General features: G+C 50.4%; 1 protein-coding gene across 1 annotated transcript in view; it reads left to right on the forward strand.

The window, feature by feature from the left end:
* Nucleotides 1–20,163, forward strand: part of CCDC180 (coiled-coil domain containing 180) — a 60,675-nt gene that overhangs the window by 3,430 nt on the left and 37,082 nt on the right. The window contains exons 5-17 of the mRNA XM_042913554.1: nucleotides 1,467–1,555; nucleotides 2,571–2,674; nucleotides 3,759–3,887; nucleotides 3,985–4,095; nucleotides 4,219–4,314; nucleotides 6,658–6,821; nucleotides 8,168–8,287; nucleotides 11,591–11,670; nucleotides 14,199–14,287; nucleotides 15,859–15,981; nucleotides 17,114–17,287; nucleotides 18,142–18,257; nucleotides 19,694–19,820. Of these exons, the coding sequence (XP_042769488.1) occupies nucleotides 1,467–1,555; nucleotides 2,571–2,674; nucleotides 3,759–3,887; nucleotides 3,985–4,095; nucleotides 4,219–4,314; nucleotides 6,658–6,821; nucleotides 8,168–8,287; nucleotides 11,591–11,670; nucleotides 14,199–14,287; nucleotides 15,859–15,981; nucleotides 17,114–17,287; nucleotides 18,142–18,257; nucleotides 19,694–19,820 (1,522 nt within the window). The remainder of the gene's footprint in view (nucleotides 1–1,466; nucleotides 1,556–2,570; nucleotides 2,675–3,758; nucleotides 3,888–3,984; nucleotides 4,096–4,218; nucleotides 4,315–6,657; nucleotides 6,822–8,167; nucleotides 8,288–11,590; nucleotides 11,671–14,198; nucleotides 14,288–15,858; nucleotides 15,982–17,113; nucleotides 17,288–18,141; nucleotides 18,258–19,693; nucleotides 19,821–20,163) is intronic.

Here is a 20,163-nt window from a genome sequence, read left to right on the forward strand (position 1 = left end):
TCGGTGTTCTCTAGCCCATGTGCCTGATGCCCAGTGTGGGGATTGAAGCACAGACATCTGGGGCCTGTTGATGCTGCCCCTGGCTGTGACTTTGGCTCCTACAAGGGTCTAAGTCCCCTCTCAGCTGACTTGCGAGTTACCTATCACTCCTAAGGGTCCCCCCTTCCCCAGAGTTTAGCCTAAGGTCACCCATTATCCCAATAACCAGATACAGCATCCATCAGGAGCTCTTAGCATCCACAGGACAGCGTTTTAGGAAAGACACTTTCCATAGAGGGTGCTGGCATTGTGCTGTGCTAGCTTCCCGAGACAAAGTCAGCTCTGCCCTGGACGTAGATCTAGACAACAACTTCCTGTGGCCTGTGACAGGGAGAAAGATGTGTTTGTAACCTGCCAGGCTCTGCCACCCTCAAAATGACTGGGGTCACTAACTCAGCATTGGCGTCTCTCTGAAGTCCCTTGTTCCCTTCTTGAAAGTTCAGCTAGCCAAAGCCAGTGAACCTGTGTGTTCATTCACCCAGGGCAGGGCCTCTGGGTGAGCAGAAGAGGAGCCCAAGGTAGGGATAGATCAGCACTAGTGTAGACCCAAGTCCTCGGGTCAAGTGCCCGAGGAGCCAGAGCCATTAGCTCAGTAGTCAGAGCACCCAGGTTCCCAAAGAGCCACCTTAGTCCACGGGCACCTGATTGACAAGACTGAAAGACCCACCTCTGGAGGGTCAGTCTAGACCCTGCAGTCTTCCTTGCTGGTAGGTGTGCAGTGAGGATTGGATGAGAAATGACTAGAAAGCGCTGCACATGTGGAGGCCTGGAGGAATGGCAGGTGTCATTGAGACCTGTTGCATTTCTGTGGTGCTTGTCCTATGGACAGTGCGTTCAGAGATTTTTATTCCAAAGCTAAGGTCATTCTCACTCACCCTGGTCCTCCCTGCTGAGATAGCTTGTTCTGGGGTCTCAGCTTTCTCCTCCCACACCTAAACCCCAAGGACCATGGACCTTGGCATGACACATGTGGGTCAGGGAGTCTCAGCTGTGCTTTGTATAATCACTTCTCTAAGCGCCCTCCCCTCATCCCTGTCAAGGGGGTTATTGTGACTGCCTCATAGGATGATGAGTTGCTGAAGGAGCAAATCCTGAATACTCAGCACTGGCCTGCCTTTCCCAGGCTGATCATGCCCTACTGTTCTCAGTTTCCCCATGTGGAAATGGTTCTTGCCTACTACCCACGCTTGGTTTGCAGCCAGAACAGAAGCAGACCCTGATTTCTTGTCTAGGGACCATGGTGCCTACTGGTGGCAGATACCCAGGCAGCGTCTGTTGGGAGTCTGGCATAGCCTCGGGGCTCTCTGGAATGGGGTGGACCTTATCACCAATGTGTGAGGTCTCTCTGAAGACTCCCTTCTGTGCCAGAGCTGCCCTGGGGTAGGGGAGGGGGCTGGGAGTTATTGTTTCCTCTACTTGTGCCTCAGGGAAAAGGAAATAATCAAGAAGAAAAAAGCTGAAGAAAGTGAGAGCATCATTGAAGCCAGAGAGGTCCGGGGCCTCATGGACACCATAGGTGAGTCTCTGTTCAGCTATGAGGGCAGGGCTGGCTTTCTCCCCTTGGCTCCTCCCTTGAGCCTACTCCTCTGGACCTTCTCCTCAGTGCAGGGAGCTGGGGAGGGAGCAGGGGGCTCTGCGCAGTCAGAATTTACCGATGAAAGTCAGCTGGTTAAGGATATTCCTTGCTTTATTGCAATTTCACAAGAGCATTTCAATCTACATTGTCTTCCTTCATACTATAGAGGAAGGTTCTTTTCCTTTATGATCAAAAAAAAAAATGATACATACTCACCATAAGTAATCTCTGCACCCAACATGGAGTTTGAACTTACAACCCTGAGATTGGGAGTCACATGTGCTATCTACCACTGAGCCAGTCAGGCTCACTGTGGAAAAGCAAAGGAAGGAGATAAACAGAAAGGAAAAACTCTCCCTTCATGATAGCACTGCTTCTCTTCCCAAGAATGTTCCCCACCATGAAATCACATGGTGTCCAGATTCAGGGGACCGCAGAGCACAAGACGGGAATGCAGACTCTAGAGCAGATGGCTCATGTCCAAACCCCTGCTCAGCCACTGCTGTGTTTGTTCTTTAACCCCCATGCCTGAGTGTCCTCACTTGTAAAATGGGGCTGAAAAAATAGAACCTGCCTCTTGGCCTCTTCAGGAGTGGTAATTGAGTTAGAACGATGCCTGGTGCATAATAAGTGCTATATAAGTGTTGGTTATTCTTCTTTGTATATGTATTTGCTTCTATTAACTTAAAAAAAAAACATAAATGGTCCCATTCTGTACCTACCATTTGGAAACTTTTTCTGGCATTTAACTGTGTATGTGAGACTTCATTCCTTATGGCACTTACAGATCACCTTTGTTTTTTCTCTTTTTCCTTAAGCCTCTGACACTGTGACCTGGTTTGGGGGTCCATCTCCTGAACCAAGGCACTTTCTGCCTTGCTGCCTTTTCCTGGGAGCCCTCCCCTTGCTTTGGAGCTCTGAGGGCAGCCTCCTCACCTCTGTTGTTCTCCCCCAGTTCCAGAGAGGATCCGCACAACCACCCTGGACAGAGACTCCAAGAGGCAGGGCTACGAGAGTGCTCTGGGGAGTTTTAAGGAGGAGATTGCTCAGATTGGGATGGTAAGACTCCTCCCTCTCTCCCCTTCTGTTCTGGGGCCATTCTCAAGGCAGGCTTGTCACTGCACCCACCCTCCCTTCCTGCCCAGCTCAGAGGCCCTGAGTGGCTCACCAGTGGTGTAGATGAAATCAGAGTAGCCAGCTTGAGTGGCTCATGATGAGCGCTCGTTATGAGCACAGGTCTCTAAGTCGGGTACCACTGTTACTCCCACTTTACAGTTTAGGCTCACAAAGTCTTGCCTGATTTGGCACATAAGGGGCCAGCTGGGAACTGGACTCCAGGGCTGATGCCAAAGCCCAGCCCATGATCTCCCTACGCAGTCCTACTAATGAGGGCCCAAAGGGCCTGGCCCTCTGGCTTCCCACCCCTCATGCTATCTGGCCTTTTGGTACCACCCTCACTTGGCTCTCTGTTCCTCTCCAGAGACATTCCGTCTCTAACCACCCTGGTCCCCAGAATATTCCCTAAATGAGGCCCTTCTTTGCCCTTCTTCTCTGAGCCCTGGACTGCAGTCACCATTCTCTCCCCATGTCTTCTCTGACTTCTGTCATTCCCTTGGATTCATGCAGCTGGCTCTGTACCCAAAGCACCAAGAAGCTCCCCCAGCCAGTCATTGCTTTACTCATCTGTCCCAACTGTATATGAGCCCTACTTTTGTCCATGACTCTGTGGCTTTGGTCATACAACATAACTGAGCCTCAATTTCCTTATCTGAAGTAAACTTGGAATCCTTTCACTGGCCACTTCTTTAATGGATGTTTGTTGAGCCCCAACCATGGGCCACGCCTGATGCCAGTACCTACTTCACAGGCTGTGGTGAGGACCAAGTGAGTCTGAGGACAAGGGCTTAGCCTAGAGCAGAGTGTCCAGCACATGGCACATGCCCAGATAAATGGTGCCTGCCCTTGTGCTCTGGCTGTGAATAGTAAATCCTAGCTCCTTAGGTCTAGGTAATGATTATTAGTTTTGAGGCAGGACCACAGCTAGCACTTTCCCACCACAGGGCAGAGAATTGGGGGAAGGGACGGGCTCCCCCTGCCCTGGTGGTGTTGAGACCACAGGCATTGCCCTACTGGCCTGTTGTAGGAAATGGAACCTCTCATCTTAGAGCCAGGAGCACTTCTTTTAAAAAAGCTGGCGGCGTCTGATGAGGAAATCGACCAGCTCTTCAAAAAGGTGGAAAGTGACATCAACCTTGAAGACTACACCATCCAAGTAGGGCTTCCCTGTGGCTGGGCTTGCCCCACCGGGGTCCCACTCCTTCCCTCCCTGCCATCTGTCCTCCCGGCCTGACCCCAGCTTCTTGGTATAGACCCTGATGGAGCTGTGGGATCAGGTGGCTGAGAAGTTCCAGTTCCAGAAGCAGGGGATTAAGGAGCTGGATGAGACACTGACCTCGACCGAGTTCTCTCGGGCAGATAAAGTGAGTTGGCCTGTGAATGGGCTCTTGGTGATTTTCACCTGTGGGGTTTGTGAGGCATCGTCTCTTTGCTTGCAGGTCTCCAGGAAAAGAAAGTCATTAACAATGACACCTTGTTGTTTCTAGCTCAGAAGCGTGTTGAAGAAATATGTGGAAATCATAGAGAAAACTTCCTATCTCATGCAGCCCGACGTGTACACGCTGATAAATAAGGAAGCCATGGTGAGTGGTTTTCATGTGCAGGGGATCAACCCACAGAAGGGGCGGGACCTGAGGATGCCCCAGAACCTGGTGTCTCAGGACCGATGGGTTTCTCACGTGTCACATTTCCAACTAACTCGGGTTAGTCGCTTGGGTTCAGAACCAGAGTTTTTATTAAGTATTTTCAGTAGAAGTCTCTCTAAAGTGCGTGTCCTACATCCCTGCTGTCTTAATCCCGATTACCTAACACAGCAGCACTGGTTTCATCACTGACGGTTTTACGAGCACCTACTGAGCCGTGTCTCAGCCACCATGTGCAATGCAATAGGTGCTGGATGGTGGAGCTGTCCTGGTCTCATAGTGGTTTGTGCCCTCACAGGTGACCCCAGCCTGCTCCGTTTGTTTTCCTAGTGGTGCTTGTCTGCCTTCTTGTTGGCCATCAGCGTCTAGTGCTGAACCAGGCCTGTCTCCGGTCTCTGTCCCCACTGCTTCCCTGTCCATACCCCACCCTCGCCCAGCTGCTTTCTTTGGGTGTAGAAAACAAGAAATTCAAGGTTGTTCATAATATTTCCAAAGTCAGAGTTAAGCCTGACTCCTCTGCCATGTGAAAAGACACTATGTACGGATGTTTGTGTGTGTATGTATTTTCTTCAAATATAATTAACATGCAGTGTTATATTAGTTTCAGGTGCACAGTACAGCGATTCAACAATTCTGTGCATTACTCGGTGCTCATCATGACAAGTGTACCCTTAATCCCTTTCACCTGTTTCACCCATCCCCCCACCCCCCTCCCCTCTGGCAACCATCAGTTGTCTGCAGTTAAGAGTCTGGTTTTTTGTTTGTCTCTTTTTTTTCTTTGTTTGTCTCTTAAATTCAACAGATGAGTGAAATCATACGATATTTGTCTTTCTTTGACTTATTTCACTTCGCGTTATACCCTCTAGGCCCATCCATGTTGTTGCTTCCTTTGGCTACTCAGAAGCACATTTTGCTTGCATGGGCTTCTAGGGCCTGTGCAGAAAGCCGGGTTTGCGGAGGCCTCCCGGCAATACACGGGGTGAAAGGAACCCAGCACTCAGAATCACAGATGGGCTCCTGTTCGGGTCCACATCTTGGAGTCCTGGATGAAGCACAGACAGGGAGTGAGCACAGACCTCCCTCTCCACTGCCCAGACACACAAGCTCCCAAACTAACTCCGCTCCTGCACTTGGAACTCCCTGCCCATAAAACAGGGGTAACGATACTTAAACCAGTACCTGTTGGGGGGAGGGGGTGACAAAAGAGGTCTCAGCAGTAGCCACTGTCATTTGAAAGAAACAAGAGTTCCTAACTTTTATCCATTTGATCCCTTAGGTGGGGTCAGAGCAGTATCCCGGGGATGTTTCAATGTCTGACGTCCATATGCGTATTTTACTCATTACAACAACAGGCACTTGCTACTTACTCTATGTGCATTTATCTCATTTAATTTCACAGAATCCCTGTGCTGCCAATAACATTATCTTCGCCTTATGGCTGAAGAATTGGAGGTTTAGGAAATACCTGCCAGTCCCCCTCTCCCCCCACCACCAGCTAGGAAGTAGAGCCAGCAATAAAACTCAGGTTCCAGTGAAAATTGTTACTGGAATGTCTACCCGCTGAGCTTGGCAGGTTCCCACCCTTGCTCCAGGGAGGTGCCCCGAGAGCTTTGGGGAATTCTGGAGACATTTGGCTGTTCCATTCCCTGGGGGCATGGGAGAGACTGCTCTCATTGAGGGGGACAGGCTACTAAAAGCAGAACAGTACCACACCATGAAGAATTGTCCCCACTGCCATTCCAAGGATGCCCGGTGAGGATCACTGGGAGGACTGCAGAAGAATGTTCTAGCCCTGGTCTCATTTGGTAATTGGGTCTTCGTTCTCATCACAACCATAGGTGACTGACTGGTCCCTGATGGCATGAGCACTCTGCTTTTGGAACAAATTCATTTAAAGAAAAGGAAAGAAAACAGCTAAACACTAAGAACCCACTGGAGTACGTATCTCCAGTGAGCTAAAATCAGCTTCTTTAACAATCTGATACGGTCTTGGGGCTGGGTTGAAGGCACATGCTTAAGTCAAGGTTCATAGGTGAGTCTTCAGGAAAGACCCCTGTCACAGTCCACGGCTGTTCAGCCCCAGGCAACTTCCGTGAGTGCCCAGTGACCCCTCAGTGCCCCTCAGATGCTGCCACTGCCCTACTCAGCCCCGCTGGGCCCCAGGCCCTCTGCCGGCACCTCACCTGGCCCCTCTGCAGCCTCCCCCTGTCCATCTCCAACTGAACCTTGTTCTGACCTTGGAGAGCCCCCACCTCATGTAGAGCCTGCCCACCTGTACCACAGGTCATAAACCAGGCCCTCCTGGGCAACCGGAGGGCCATCGCCCAGCTGTTTGTCAACCTGATGGAGGCCACGCTGCAGCAGGAGCTCGAGGCCCATCACCGCTGGCAGGGCCTGGTGGACACCTGGAAGGCTCTCAAGAAGCAGGCCCTGGTGCAGAGTTTCAGGTCCGTGTCCGCCCACACTTCCCACAGCCTCCCCCCAGCCCACCTGGAAGGCCGGCCCAGCAAGCCGGTGGTCTTCACCCTCCTTTCTGTCCTCGCTCCAAAACACTCCTGTTCTTCTGGGGGTAAAAATATGTGCTCTTTTCCTTTTTAAAAGTTAAAGTAGATAAAAGTATAAAAAAGAAATTAAAAATCATTACTAATTTCTCACCACAGTGAGAAGCACAGCTGATATTTTGGTGTATTTCTTCCCAGGCTTCTTTAGACCCATACTGTATATGTCACTTTCTGTCTTATTTTCTTCATAAATGTTATCGCATAAGCATTTTCTGAATTATCACAGTACAAATTGTTTGAAAACACCCGTCTGATTATCTTCCCAATTTCCATTCGACTGTTACTCAGAACCCTGTGTTACTGGGCCAAGACAAATGGTGGTCCCTCAGGCTTTGGTCCCCATGGGAGCAGGGGTGAAGAGAGGGCTCATCTCCCTGCTTCCTCTGCCAGGTGGCACTTCTGTTAATACCGACACAAGGATCCTGCAGCTTTTAGCCAACAAACAAGGCTTTCTTTTGCTTGTCAGGTCAAGATATTTGAGGATGCCAAAGAATGTCTGTCTGTCTGTGCTGTGGGTCTGGGGATGGGAGGCCATCTGTACACCTAGATTTCCAGATGGAGAACACCAGAGTCTGACACCCCGGGTGAAAGAAAAGCGTACTGAGACCTGGCTCCACCTGTACTTTCCCTGTGACCTTGATCAAGCACTTGAACATTTCGGAGCCTTTCTCTCCTTATGCAGACAGGCGTGATGATGCGCCAGTGACAGGGTTTCAGTGATTATCAGCAAGGTGCTCTATGGAAAGTGACTGATCTAGGTCTGGGCCTGGAAGTTACAAATGTCAGTAATCATCCACAGTGATGGCAGGAGCTGGCATTTACTGGGCAGTTCCCGTGAGTCAGGCATGGTGCTAGGGGCTTTGCTTGCAATATCTCACTGGGTCCTGCTGTGGAAGGTATTCTCATTAGCTCCGTTACAGAAGAGGAAACAGATTCAGAGGAAGGGACTGACTTGCCCAAGGTCACAGAGCTGGCAGGCCACAGTCGGGACCCACACCCGGATCTGTGCCCAGTGGTCACATGCTCTTAACTCCAGAGTCTCACTGGTGGCCCCCTGGCTCTTCGATCCCCCCTCTCATCATTGCCCCAGAGGCCTACAATGGGGAGGGAGGGGCTGAAGTGGTGTAAGGGTGCTTAGATTGTGAATGTTCTTACCATGGGCCTCATCCCCTCTTTCCCACCCCCCCACCCTGCTCCTCCTCTCCATGGTGCCAACGTGTCTGGACACCCAGTGAGTTCATGGCCAGTGAGAGGATCCGGGCTCCTCCAGACGTGAAGAAGGAGATAGAGAGCATGCTGAAGAACCAGAAAGCCCTGCAGCAAAAGCGGCTGGAGCATCTCTGCACCATCTGGTACACTGAGAGGGGTCCCTGGGGATGGGTGCCTTTGGGGGTTCATGGGGGAGGCAGTCACAGTCCTCAGCCTTGACCCTTCTCTTGGGGCATCCTCCAGGCCTGGCCATCTCCTTGTTCTCTGGTCCTGCGCTGGCTGGCTGGGCCTTTGTTCTGGGGCGTTCCAGCCCCAGTGGTGACAAAGAACATGACACATTTGCTGGGGAAAGGAGTTTAGTGTGACTGTGCCAAGAAACGTGGAAGGAGGCAATGGCAAAGGGGGTGGGGTGTTAGTGGGGGAGGAGGGGCCAGGTTAAGGGGTTGGATTTTTTTCTAAGATCTGGTGGGGAGCAGAGTGTCTCCAGCAGCCCTGCGGTTTCGGGGGTGAGTTGGAGGGTCTGAGGCTGAAACCTGGAGGTCAGTGAGGAGGCTGTTGCCATCAGACAGGGAACCTGTTAGAGGCTGTGGATGTGTAGAGGCCCACTCAGTTCTGATCCTTAATAAGCTGTTTGGTGAGGGGCACAGTGAATGTTCTAGACCTTGGAAGCCCACTATGTGGGGGTCCTATAGCATCCACCCTCAGTAAAGGGATGGAGCCTGCGTGGTTCTGCAAGTGGAGACACTTCACATGCTGGGAAATGCTCCTCCTTTTCCTATGAAACTTGGGCCCTCCTACCCCTAACCCTGGTAACCCTGGGTTACCCTCTTGTCTCCCCACCACAGAACCTAAGTTCTTCTAAGTATCAGTGACAATTAGAACCTCACACAGTCTCCTTCAGGGCAGACACATTTTCGTGCAGGTGTAAAATTAACAAGGTGAATAAAAATATCAACATAAAGTAAATAGTTTTTCTTGTTTCCTGTAACTCTATACTAATTTAAATTTTTTTAAGTTTATTTGTTTATTAGAGAGAGAGAGACAGAGAGGACGAGCAGGGGAGGGGCAGAGGGAGAGAGAAAGAATCCCAAGCAGGCTGAGCACCATCATTGCAAAGACCGATGCAGGGCTCGAACTCACGAACCGTGAGATCATGACCTGAGCCTAAACCAAGTCGGACGCTTAACCTACTGAGCCACCAGGTGCCCCACTCTATATTTATTTCTGACTCTGAGTCCCTGAACTGGGCAAAACTCAGTTTTTCTTGGGGTCCTGTCCATGGAGGGGAACTGTGAAACCCCATCCAATGCAGGCCTGGTGATAGAGTCTGTTCCTCTATATTTGATCCACCCACATGCCTGAGGGCAACTGCTGCCCTTTCCAGACAGCTGGATGCGAGAATCTTGAGGAGGCTACCCTGAGCCCGAATGTCCTCATGCCCAGGCAGTGTTTCCCTCCGGGGACCTGGGTCTTGGCAGCTGCCCCCACAGTCTTCCACCAGGAAGCAGGACCCAGGCTGCCACTGCCAGGCACCTGCCATCCTCTCTGTCCACCCCTGCCTCCAGCCCCCTTCTGTTGGGTGAGGAGAGAACCCTGGTCCTCAGCTCTCAGCTGCCAGCCCATCTCCCCCTGCAGGGCTCTCGGCCCACTCCAGCTCAGGCTTCCATCATCAGTGCTCTAGGCTCTCCCCAGAACTTAGTCTTTGAGAACAAAGTCCAGAAAGATTTCTAGGCTGCTGTCTTTTCTGCACCACCATATCTCTGACAGACTGTGAACATGGCGCTGGCTGGCTACCTGCCTGAATGGAAGGGAGAGACAGGGCCAAAGACACAGAGAAAAATGTATTCCCTGGTGCTTCTGGACACCACTGGGAAACACTATAAAATGGCAGCATCTGCAGGCAGAGCATGGAGCTGGTGTGTGACTCAACCTGACCTGAGGAAGTTGGAGGCTACTCTATGAAATCAGAGGCAAGGGTGTGCAGATACGCGACCCAGCAGCTCCTTCACAGGGAGTATAGAAAGGGGTGAAGACACGACACAATTTGTGTCTGGAGGTGTATACTACAAACACAGGCTGGAACGTACAACTTAAAGTTGCAAAGCCTTGATCATCTTTCCACACCATTAAACACCACCCAAAATTTAGTGGCTTAAAACAACCAGAATTTCTTGTTTCTCGCTGTTCTGCGGGCTGTTTCCCACAGGGTGTTCCCCCTGGTCTGCGCTGGCTTGGCTGGGCCTGGATGGTCTAGAGTGGCCTCACTCCTGCATCTGGAGCCTAGGCTGGGGCAGCTGAGGTTCTTTCCACTTGCTCTCTCAGTCTCCAGGAGGCTAATCCCAGCTGGGAGGCCTGGTGGTGGTGGCAGAGTCTGCCTGTAACAGGAGAGGGCAAGGCAAATACCCAAGCCTTTCCAACTCTGCCTCCACTTGTTTGCTAATGTCTCATTGGCCAAAGCAAATCACGGGGCCAAGCCCAGCCCCAGGGGTGGAGAAATAGACTGACGGGAGGAGCTAATGATATTGTCCATCTTTCAATCTGCCACACTATTTTTTTTTCTTTGAGAGAGCGAAGGCAAGCAAGCCAGAGGGGAGGGGCAGACAGGGGGTTTTGGGGGGTAGGGCAGAGAGGAAGAGAGAGAGAATCTCAAACAGGCTCTGCACCGTCAGTGCAAAGCCCCAGTGCAGGGCTAGATCTCACCCTTCCTGATTCCATGACCTGAGCAGAAATCAAGAGTTGGAAGCTTAACTGAGTGAGCCTCCCAGGTGCCCCTACCACAGTATTTTTTAAAATATATTTATTTATTCTGGGGAGAGCACAAGTGGGGGAGGGGCAGAGAGAGGGGGACAGAGGATCCCAAGCAGCCTCTGCTCTGGCAGACAGGTTGACAGCACAGAGCCTGATGTGGGGCTCAGACTCATAAACCCTGAGATCATGACCTGAGCTGAAGTTGGCCACTCAACTGACTGAGCCACCCAGGAGCCCCCCTGCAACACTATTTTTAATGACTTCACAAGAGAATTCACTGTACTTTACTTAGATCCCTATTGTTGGATATGAAATTTATTTATGATTTTTTTGAGTGCTTATAAACAGTACTGTTAAGCAACTCTCTTAATGCATAAACTTTGTATGCATTTCATATCGTTATCTTGGATTCTATTCCTAGACGTAGACTTCCTTTCTTTGTCAAGTGATGTGAATTGTTTGGTTTTTTTCCCATTAGGAAAATTCAATTTGATTTTCTAAATAGCAGACTTGTTGATATTAAAAAAGACCTTTTATGAGTGATATTTTTTGGCATCAGGAATCCCCAGCACATCATTTGTTTCTTCAGTATTTATATAGATACTACTCTGGGGCTACATTCCTTGAAGATGCTACCAATTCTGGTAAGTGAACATTTTACCCAAGCGTGGCTTACTTGTCATATCTTCCTTCCCCAGTGACCTTCTGCCCCCCAATTACAGCAAAGCTCAGCTGACTGAATGGCATTCTTCTCTCAACTCCCTAAATAAGCACCTCGGTGAGTGAAGTTTGTGGGATTCCACTCGGGTCCCTTCAGAACTCTGTTCAAGTAGTAGCCAATCATTTCTGTGAGAGTCTATCATGAATTCAGGGGTGAGGGCAAGTCCCCCTGGAGGAAGGAGGGAATGTAGATGGAAGAGTGAACTCTGGGAGTTCATGTAGGATCTCTGAAACCTTGCTTGGTGGAGCCCTCTTCCTCCCTCCCACAGCTTCCTGGTCACTGCGCAGCTGGCAGCCACACCAGCCACACACTCTGACCCCTGAACCTTGACCCCAGCAAGGAGTCAGAGCAATGGTTCCAATGGCCTCCTGTGAGGACAGCTTGGGGGTCAGATCCTAAGCATGTGAGATGCCAAACATGTGTTCTTGCAGTCAGAGAGTTGTGGGTTTTACCCCCAGCTCTGTGTTGTCCCAGCTCTGTGACCCTGGGGGAGTCATGGTGTCTCTTGGCTTTAAACTGCTCCTGTATAATATAGGGATCTCAAGAGGAATAATAAAGGTACCTACCTTGTGGAGTTGATATGAGAATTACAGCCTACAGTCCAGTTGTAGTTCAATGCCTGGCTTACATGGAGAGTGTTCAATAATAAATGGTAATATTTAAAAATGTTCTATATCAAAGGCCCTCAAACTCCTAGCCATGGGTCCCTGCTTGTCTGCAAATAAGTTTCACTGGAGCACAGCTGATCTCCTTTGCTTATATATTGTGTCTGGCCACTTCTGCTCTACAATAGCAGAAACAAGTAGTTGCAACACAAACGTTATGGCTGGCAAAGCCGGCAATATCTACTATCTAGCTCTTTATAGAAAAAGTTTGTCAAGCCTTGATTTAGAAGATATATGATATTTCCATCTCCTTTGGGGCTGACAGCAACTGGTAAGGTCAGTGGTGTCATTGTCCCCCTGTGATAGAGAAGGACTCAGAGAGGTGAAGTATCCCGCCCACAGTCACACAGCTGATGAAGTGTCACACCTGCACTTGACCTGGGTACTTTGGTTAATAGTACCCACCATTGCTCCCAGGGCTCTCAGGTTTAGAATTGCAAAGGTAGGGGCGCCTGGGTGGCTCAGTCGGTTGAGCGTCCGACTTCGGCTCAGGTCATGATCTCACAGTCTGTGGGTTTGAGCCCCACATCAGGCTCTGTGCTGACAGCTCAGAGCCTGGAGCCTGCTTTGGATTCTGTGTCTCCCTTTCTCTCTGCCCCTCCCCTGCTCATGCTCTGTCTCTCTCTGTCTCAAAAATAAATAAAAACATTAAAAAAAAAAAGAATTGCAAAGATATACTTACAATGCCGAGGGTAAATGTCCCAAGACCCTAGGTGATAGCAATGGCTGCCATTTATCAGGCACCTCCTACAGATGGACATGGTGCTGGGCCCTGGTAACCAACAGGGTGGATCACCCCTTGGGTGTTTCCAGTCCAGAGCAGAATCAGACCACGCAGGCTGTTACAGCAGAGCAGACAGGTGACCAGCGTATTTCTGGGGTCACAGCTTGGTTAAGGGTCATATGAGATCTTGCCAAGGAAGTGATCATCCGGTCAAGAACTGCAAGGCAAGTTAGAGTCAGCCAAGCCCAGGGCTGGGGAGAGCTTTCCAGGAAGGAAGAATAGCACACATGAGAAGGCTCAGGGGTAAGACAGAGCTGGGGCTTTGGGGGAAAGGAGAACATGGCAGGTGAGGCGGGAACATGCCAAGGGGCCAGACTGTACTGGCCACGTGACCTTGTGGGGGAGGCTGGGCTTCGTCCTGCGGGAGTGGGAACCCAGGACAGAGTTCTGAGCTGGAGACGATGAGGTCAGAGCGGGAAGAGGTCAGCGTGGTACAGGAGTGTGGAAGCACAGATCAGGGTGAGGATGTGCCGGCGTAGGAAGCTGCCCTGGGGATGGAGGAACCAGCTTCAGAGCCTCTCCTCACAGTTCCACTGCATGTCTGCCCTCCCTGGGGTCCTAAATCTATCCCCAGCTTCCCTCTGCCCCATCCTCTTCCTCAGCCCTTGTCAAAGACCAACCACCGCAGCATCTTTGTGCTGTCTTTCAGTTTCTAGAACTGCCAGGAACGTTAAACATCAGCTGCTTATCTTCTATACCAAGAGTTGTGCTGAGTTGATTGTAAAGTGGGAAGCAGTAGAAGCGTAGGAGAGAAAATCAATCAGTCAGCATCTGAGTGTTCTGCTAGTCCGTTCACTTAAGGAATTAACCACAGACACGATCTGTAAACTCTGATTAGTTTACACCCTTGTTTTATGATTTGGTACAGCCATCTGAAAAGGGTTTTATTAGCCTTGAAATGGAGTCAAGAATGAGGGTTAGAATGGATTCAAAGCAGATAAAGACAACTCATTTGAGGTCCTTATCTTGGGCTGTCTGGGACTTTGTAAGGAAGGAGATTCCAGCCTCTGGGCCAATGATCTCACCTCAGTTATCTTCGCTAAAGGGAGACACTGCCTCCCTTGCAAAGGGGAAACTCTAATCTCCCCTCTTCCCTCTGGAAGAGCAGCTGACATGTTTTGTTTCTGCCCATGGAGATGCCTACCACATGGGCTGTGTGATGCAGATCCGCCTGCAGTACGAGAAGACCTGGCAGGAGTGCCTGGCCCGCGTGCAGGAGTGCAAGGTGGGTGCCCTTCCTGGCCCGCCCCTGCCCCTCTCCAGCCTGGATCCCCTGCTTTTCCTCCTCGCGTGCCCCAGGCCCTCAATGGCCTCTGGGCATCCCCCTTCCCAGACCCCCCACCCCCAGTTATTCCCACCCATCGCTCAAGGTATAGCCCTGCATGACCTCCTGCAGGAAGACTTCCCTGACCCCACGGATGAAGTTGTACACTCTCTGATCATGTCAGACTTCAACCTTGACCATCTGTACCACTTACAGCACTTGACATTATTTATTCAGTGGAGGTCGTATGGGGGGGAGGTTATTTCCAGGGCTTCACTTTTTATAAGTAGTGCCACCACTGCTGTCACACCCAGCCCTTCGGTCCACCCCGCCTGCCTCTGTTACCGAGTGAGATGGTGAGTTCACTCACAAACCGCTTCGATTACAATGCCTGGTTTTCTGGGGTGCAGGGAGATGTTTTGTCGATATGCCCCCTCCCTGCATCCTGGCTCCAACAAGTTCCTGCTATTTCACCCCTCATGAGTCTGTAGAGCTTTTGTTCTGCCACCAAGACTCGGAGGTGAGCAGAATTCACAGGGGGCAGAGTGCTTTACAGTGCCGTGTGGGGCTGGTGCTGCATCCCTGTGGGCTGACACTCGCGTTGAATCCTACAAGCTCCTGCAGGGTGGGTGTCCCTGGCCCTATCTGGCGATGAGAAGACCAAGTTTGCAAAGGGCCCAAGGGCTGCCCATTTGCTCTGTGGCCTTCGGGGCAGCCACATGCCTGTCAGTCAGCTTTATCAGGGCGCCAAACCTCAGAAGTAAAGCCTGGAGGGAGAGAAGGGAGGAAAACCATTGCCCTAGGAGAACCTTCCCAGGACCATGACCCTGACAGCCTCCTCCCATCCCCCTGCTGCCTGGGACCTCCCAGGAGCCCAGTGGCCCTTAGTCCTGGGTGCTGACCCTTGTGCCCATCCTCCCTTCCTTTGTCGGGCACAGCAGGGGATAAGCTGAAGTCAGCACACACCCCAGGAGCGTATTAGACTTGACAGAGGAAGAGCACTTGGTTACTCCTATTCAGCAGCATCGGAAGTATACAACTATGGACAAGTTTTCATTTTGGGGGAGATTGGTTTATAGTAGATTTTGTGCAAAAAACAAGGCTTTATTAATATGAAGAGCCTGCTTGCCAGTTGACATAATTCAGTTTTAGGAAATAGGAGCCGGGTCTGACGTGCAGCAACACTGAGGCCTGATTATACCTGTAGAATCTATGGTAGGTCGGTTCTGAGTTCAGATCCCGGCCCCACCCCTTGCCGGAGGTGTGGCCTCCAGCAAGTTCCTTCACTTCTCTGAGCCTCGGTTTCCTCATCTGTGAAACGGGGCTAATTGGAACACCTTCAGGGGACTCTGTGAGACAACAGGGACAACACACAGCACCTGGCCTCGGACGGACCATAAAGATGGACCATCTCCCCCGCTGTGAGGGTCTCCCCTGAGGGTGGGTGAGAGGCAGCCCTCGGGGAGCAGGGCCAGGCACCGAGGTCAAGCCCCCACTGGTCCTAAGCCAGGCTCGGCCTTGCTCCCCTCCAGAAGCAGCTGCTGGACTGGAAAGCCTTCACTGAGGAGGAGGCAGAGAGCCTGGTGAGCCCATACTTCTTCCAGATGGTGGGAGTGCTCCAGAGCAAGGTGGAAGAGGAGCTGGAGCTCTTGGACGTGCGTAGCTGGGGACCCGCACGGCTGGGGAGCGGGGAGGGGGCGTTACCCGGAGTGCCAGGCTGTGAGAAGACCAGGAGTCCAGGGGCCTTCAACTTTCCTGTCACTAGTGAGTCCATCCCCCTTTTCACAGCCAGCCCTTTGGTGCTCCAGGCTCATCCTCGACACCCCAGCTGCCCTCTGACACGCGTGCTGCACAGGACTCAGGTAGCGAGTGCTCCTTGGAGCCCCTGCTGAGTCTGGGCACTGAAGGGCCAGGAGCAGTAATAAGCCCCCGCCCCCAAGAGGCTTAGAGTCTGGAGCTGGGTGAGCAAACGTTTTCTGCAAGGACCACATAGTAAATATTTCAGTTCTCTGTGAGCCAGTCAGGTCTCTGTAACAAATTCTCGCTCTGCTGCTGTCACCCAAAAGCAGCCAGGGGCCGTGCAGAAACGAATGGGTGTGGCTGTGTTTCAGTAAAGTTTTATTTATTTGTGGACATTGAAATTTGCATTTCATATAATTTTCACATTAGTAAATATCTTCTTTTGATTTTTTTTTTTTTTTTTTGCAGCTAAAAAAATGTAAAATCTATGCATAGCTCTCAGGGCCAAACAAAAATGGACCGAAGGCAAAATTCAGTTCACAGGCTAAGTTTGCTGACCCCTGGCCCCAATGAATGCATAAAATACATTTATAAAATGGGGAGAGGTGAGGATTTAACAGCAAAGTGTGGTGGTTGGCTCAGATGCTGAGAGTCAAGAAACTCCAAAGAAGGAAAGATTCCCAGGCTGAGATGGGTGTGGCCCACCCAAGGGCCCAAGCTGGTGTCTAGGATGGCTTCTTCTTTCTTCTAGGTCTGAAATTTCTCCTTGTTCCCATGAGGGACTTCGGTGGGCATGGGACAGGTCTAGAGATGGGACTTCGGGGTCAGCCAAACTGAAGGCTTGGCTTTGGGCAGACCAGAAGCTGTCCCAGAGGAGGGAGGGCCGTGAGCCAATGTGGGATCCAGGAAGATGACCCTGAAGGATGGTGCCCAGGCAGTGACAGCCAGCCCTTGGCGACGTGGGACCTCCACTGGCTGGTGAGGGAGCCCCATGAGGGAGGGCCTTCTCCCCACCCTGGGCCCCTTCTCTGGGTTCTGCCCCTGCAGAAATCCTTCGAGGACCTGGCCAAGCAGACAGAATGTCAGAGCTCGGATCTCCTCAACTACTTCCAAGAGGCCGTGAGGCTGTGGGAGGCACATCAGAGCACGCTGTCCGAGCAGGAGCTGGAGCTGGAGAAGAGGATGGAACAGCAGCGGCAGAAGCACATCCTGGAGGAACAGGTGTGGCTCCTGGCACCCAGGGGAGCCCCTGCAGGGAATGAGGAAAGGGCCACACCCAGGTTGTCAATGCCCAGATGACTCTGTTTGGTGGCCTGTAACCTTAGCCAGCATTCAGAGGCAAAGCCAGAAAAAGAAAATGAAAAAAAAATAAAATCCCACCATGTATACTTCACATCGTAAATAAAAATTAACCCCAAACTTATCTTAGACTCAAATGTAAAAGCCTCAAGCTAAAAAACCTGCACAGATGGAGAAACCAAGGCTCACCTTGGTCATGGGCCTGGATGGTCATAGAAGAAATCTGTACCTGAGTCAGGTCTGGGCTAGTGATGGGTCCTTGGATCCAAATGTGTTTGTAAGAGAGTGTGCATAAGAGACAGACAGACCAGGGATGTGGGGCATTTACTTACGGCAGTCACCCTGTGCCCCCAGGAGATGATCTGGGCCCCCACCCCACCTGCCTTCACAAGGTCTAGGGAATGGAGGGGCACACCCAGCATCTGATTTCAAATACAATTGGTGACAAGGAGAGCAAGGAGCAGGCACCATGGGAAGGTGTAGTGGGGGCCTGCCGGGGCCCGGTGGGTGTAAGGGACAGGTGGTCCCTGAGGAGTCCCATCTGAGCTGGATTTCCAGGGATGTAGACAGAGAAGAATATAGGCAGAGAGAAGAGCCTGGAATATTGAAGGTAAATGTGGTGGCACATTTGGTGCCCCTTTTTATAGGAAAAAGTCCTGCATTTGCCCTGGGGTGCCTGCATCTGCAGTGGCAGGGTCTCTGTATGCCACTCACATGCCCTCTCTGAGCTTTGGTAACTCACATCTACTTCTTCCTATTTTGGGGATGACTTCCAGGCCCAGGAAGCCCACCTTGATAAGCTCTTGGACCAACTGAGGCAGCAAAGCCTTGAGGAAACACTGAAGCTTCACCTGGAAAAGGCCAAAGATTTTCTGAAGAATATGAAACACAGGTAGGAAGGCCAGACCCCAAAAGACAGAAGGGGATGGCCTGAAATTCATAATCAAGGTCAGAGGCTACCTGCTTTCGAGTCCAGGGTGTGCTTAGCAAGCTCAAGATGAAAATGTTGCCTCTAGCTTTGGAGAATCTCCTACTGGTCCTTAGCAGGTCTGCTTTCAGCCAACACAGAAGCTTCCAGGGAGAACTTTGATCCGAAATGTTTATGGAGGGCTATTTCAAGACCATGTGGTTTAATTTTTTTTTTCAAAAATTTTTAAGGTTTATTTATTTTTGAGAGAAAGACAAAGACAGAGTGTGAGCAGGGAAGGGACAGAGAGAGAGGGAGACACAGAATACGAAGCAGGCTCCAGGCTCTGAGCTGTCAGCACAGAGCCCGATGCTAGTCTGGAATTCACGAACTGTGAGATCATGACCTGAGCCAAAGTCAGACGCTTAACCGACTGAGCCACCCAGGCACCCCAGGGCCATGTAGTTTAAAAGTCAGGGGATGGGGGACTCATCCCCTGGGATGTCAGGGGTAGTTCAGTCGGTTAAGCATCCGACTTCAACTCAGGTCACGATCTCACGGTCCGTGAGTTCGAGCCCTGTGTTGGGCTCTGTGCTGACCGCTCAGAGCCTGGAGCCTGTTTCAGATTCTGTGTCTCCCTCTCTCTCTGACCCTCCCCGTTCATGCTCTGTCTCTCTGTCTCAAAATAAATGTTAAAAAAATTTTTTTTAAAAAGTCAGGGGATGGGCCCTCCTACTACCTTTTGAAATTTTAAAACATATGTGTTCTTTGTAAAAGAAAAAAAAAGTTAACCAATACAAACATGTAGAAAATTTCCCCTCATTTCTGCCCACATCTTTCTTTTGTGGACATGTACATTTTTTTATGTGGATATATACACATACAGAGTGTTTTAAAATAAAGTCTAGATCATCCAATGCAAATATATCTATAACTGCAGATATCTTTCTATTTTCTTTTTTTTTTTTTTTTTTTTCAACGTTTATTTTATTTTTGGGACAGAGAGAGACAGAGCATGAATGGGGGAGGGACAGAGAGAGAGGGAGACACAGAATCGGAAACAGGCTCCAGGCTCTGAGCCATCAGCCCAGAGCCCGACGCGGGGCTCGAACTCACGGAGTGTGAGATCGTGACCTGGCTGAAGTCGGACGCTTAACCGACTGCGCCACCCAGGCGCCCCAACTATTTTCTAATATCCATGTAGAATTCTTTAATATGGATGCTTCATAATGGTTTAACCATCTCCCAATTGATTAGCTTTTTAAGATTAGTTCCAATTTCTCAATATTAAAAACAGTTCTCTGTGAATTACCTTAAGTCTTCATGCCTTTGTACATCTAATTCTGTAAGGACCATTCACAGATATGAAATTGCGCTGTCAAATGATTGCAGTACTTAGTTCTTGCCTCCCTCCCTCCCAGGTATGAGTGTTTCCACAAGACCCTGACAAAGGAAGTGATGGAGTACCCAGTGCTCACACTGAGAGAACTCAACTCCTACAGCTCCACCCTTAGCCAACATTTCTATGTTCGTGAGATTTTTGAACAGGTATGGACAGGGCTGCAAAAACCCAGCCCCTCACCAAAGAGCAAAGGGGAGAGGATATCTTCTAGCTCTGATCTGCCTTAACTTTGAACACCTTTCTTAACTCCTGCCCAGTGAGAATCTATCAGGAAATCAAGGAGGAAGAAGCTAGAGGCATTTCTAAAAGAGACCATCTCTTGCTTAGATTAAAAGAGGTTGAAGGGCTCTGAATTCAGGCATTCTCTGTCTGGATGTGTTTGTATATCTATTGCAGTCAAATACAGCAGTTACAGAGCATCCAGAGTGGATATTTCCTGAAGGGCAGGTACACGTCACTAATTTTGATTCAGCTTCAGTTGACTTTAGC

Source organism: Panthera leo, chromosome D4 (genome assembly GCF_018350215.1).
Source record: "Panthera leo isolate Ple1 chromosome D4, P.leo_Ple1_pat1.1, whole genome shotgun sequence".
NCBI classification, from domain to species: Eukaryota; Metazoa; Chordata; class Mammalia; order Carnivora; family Felidae; genus Panthera; species Panthera leo.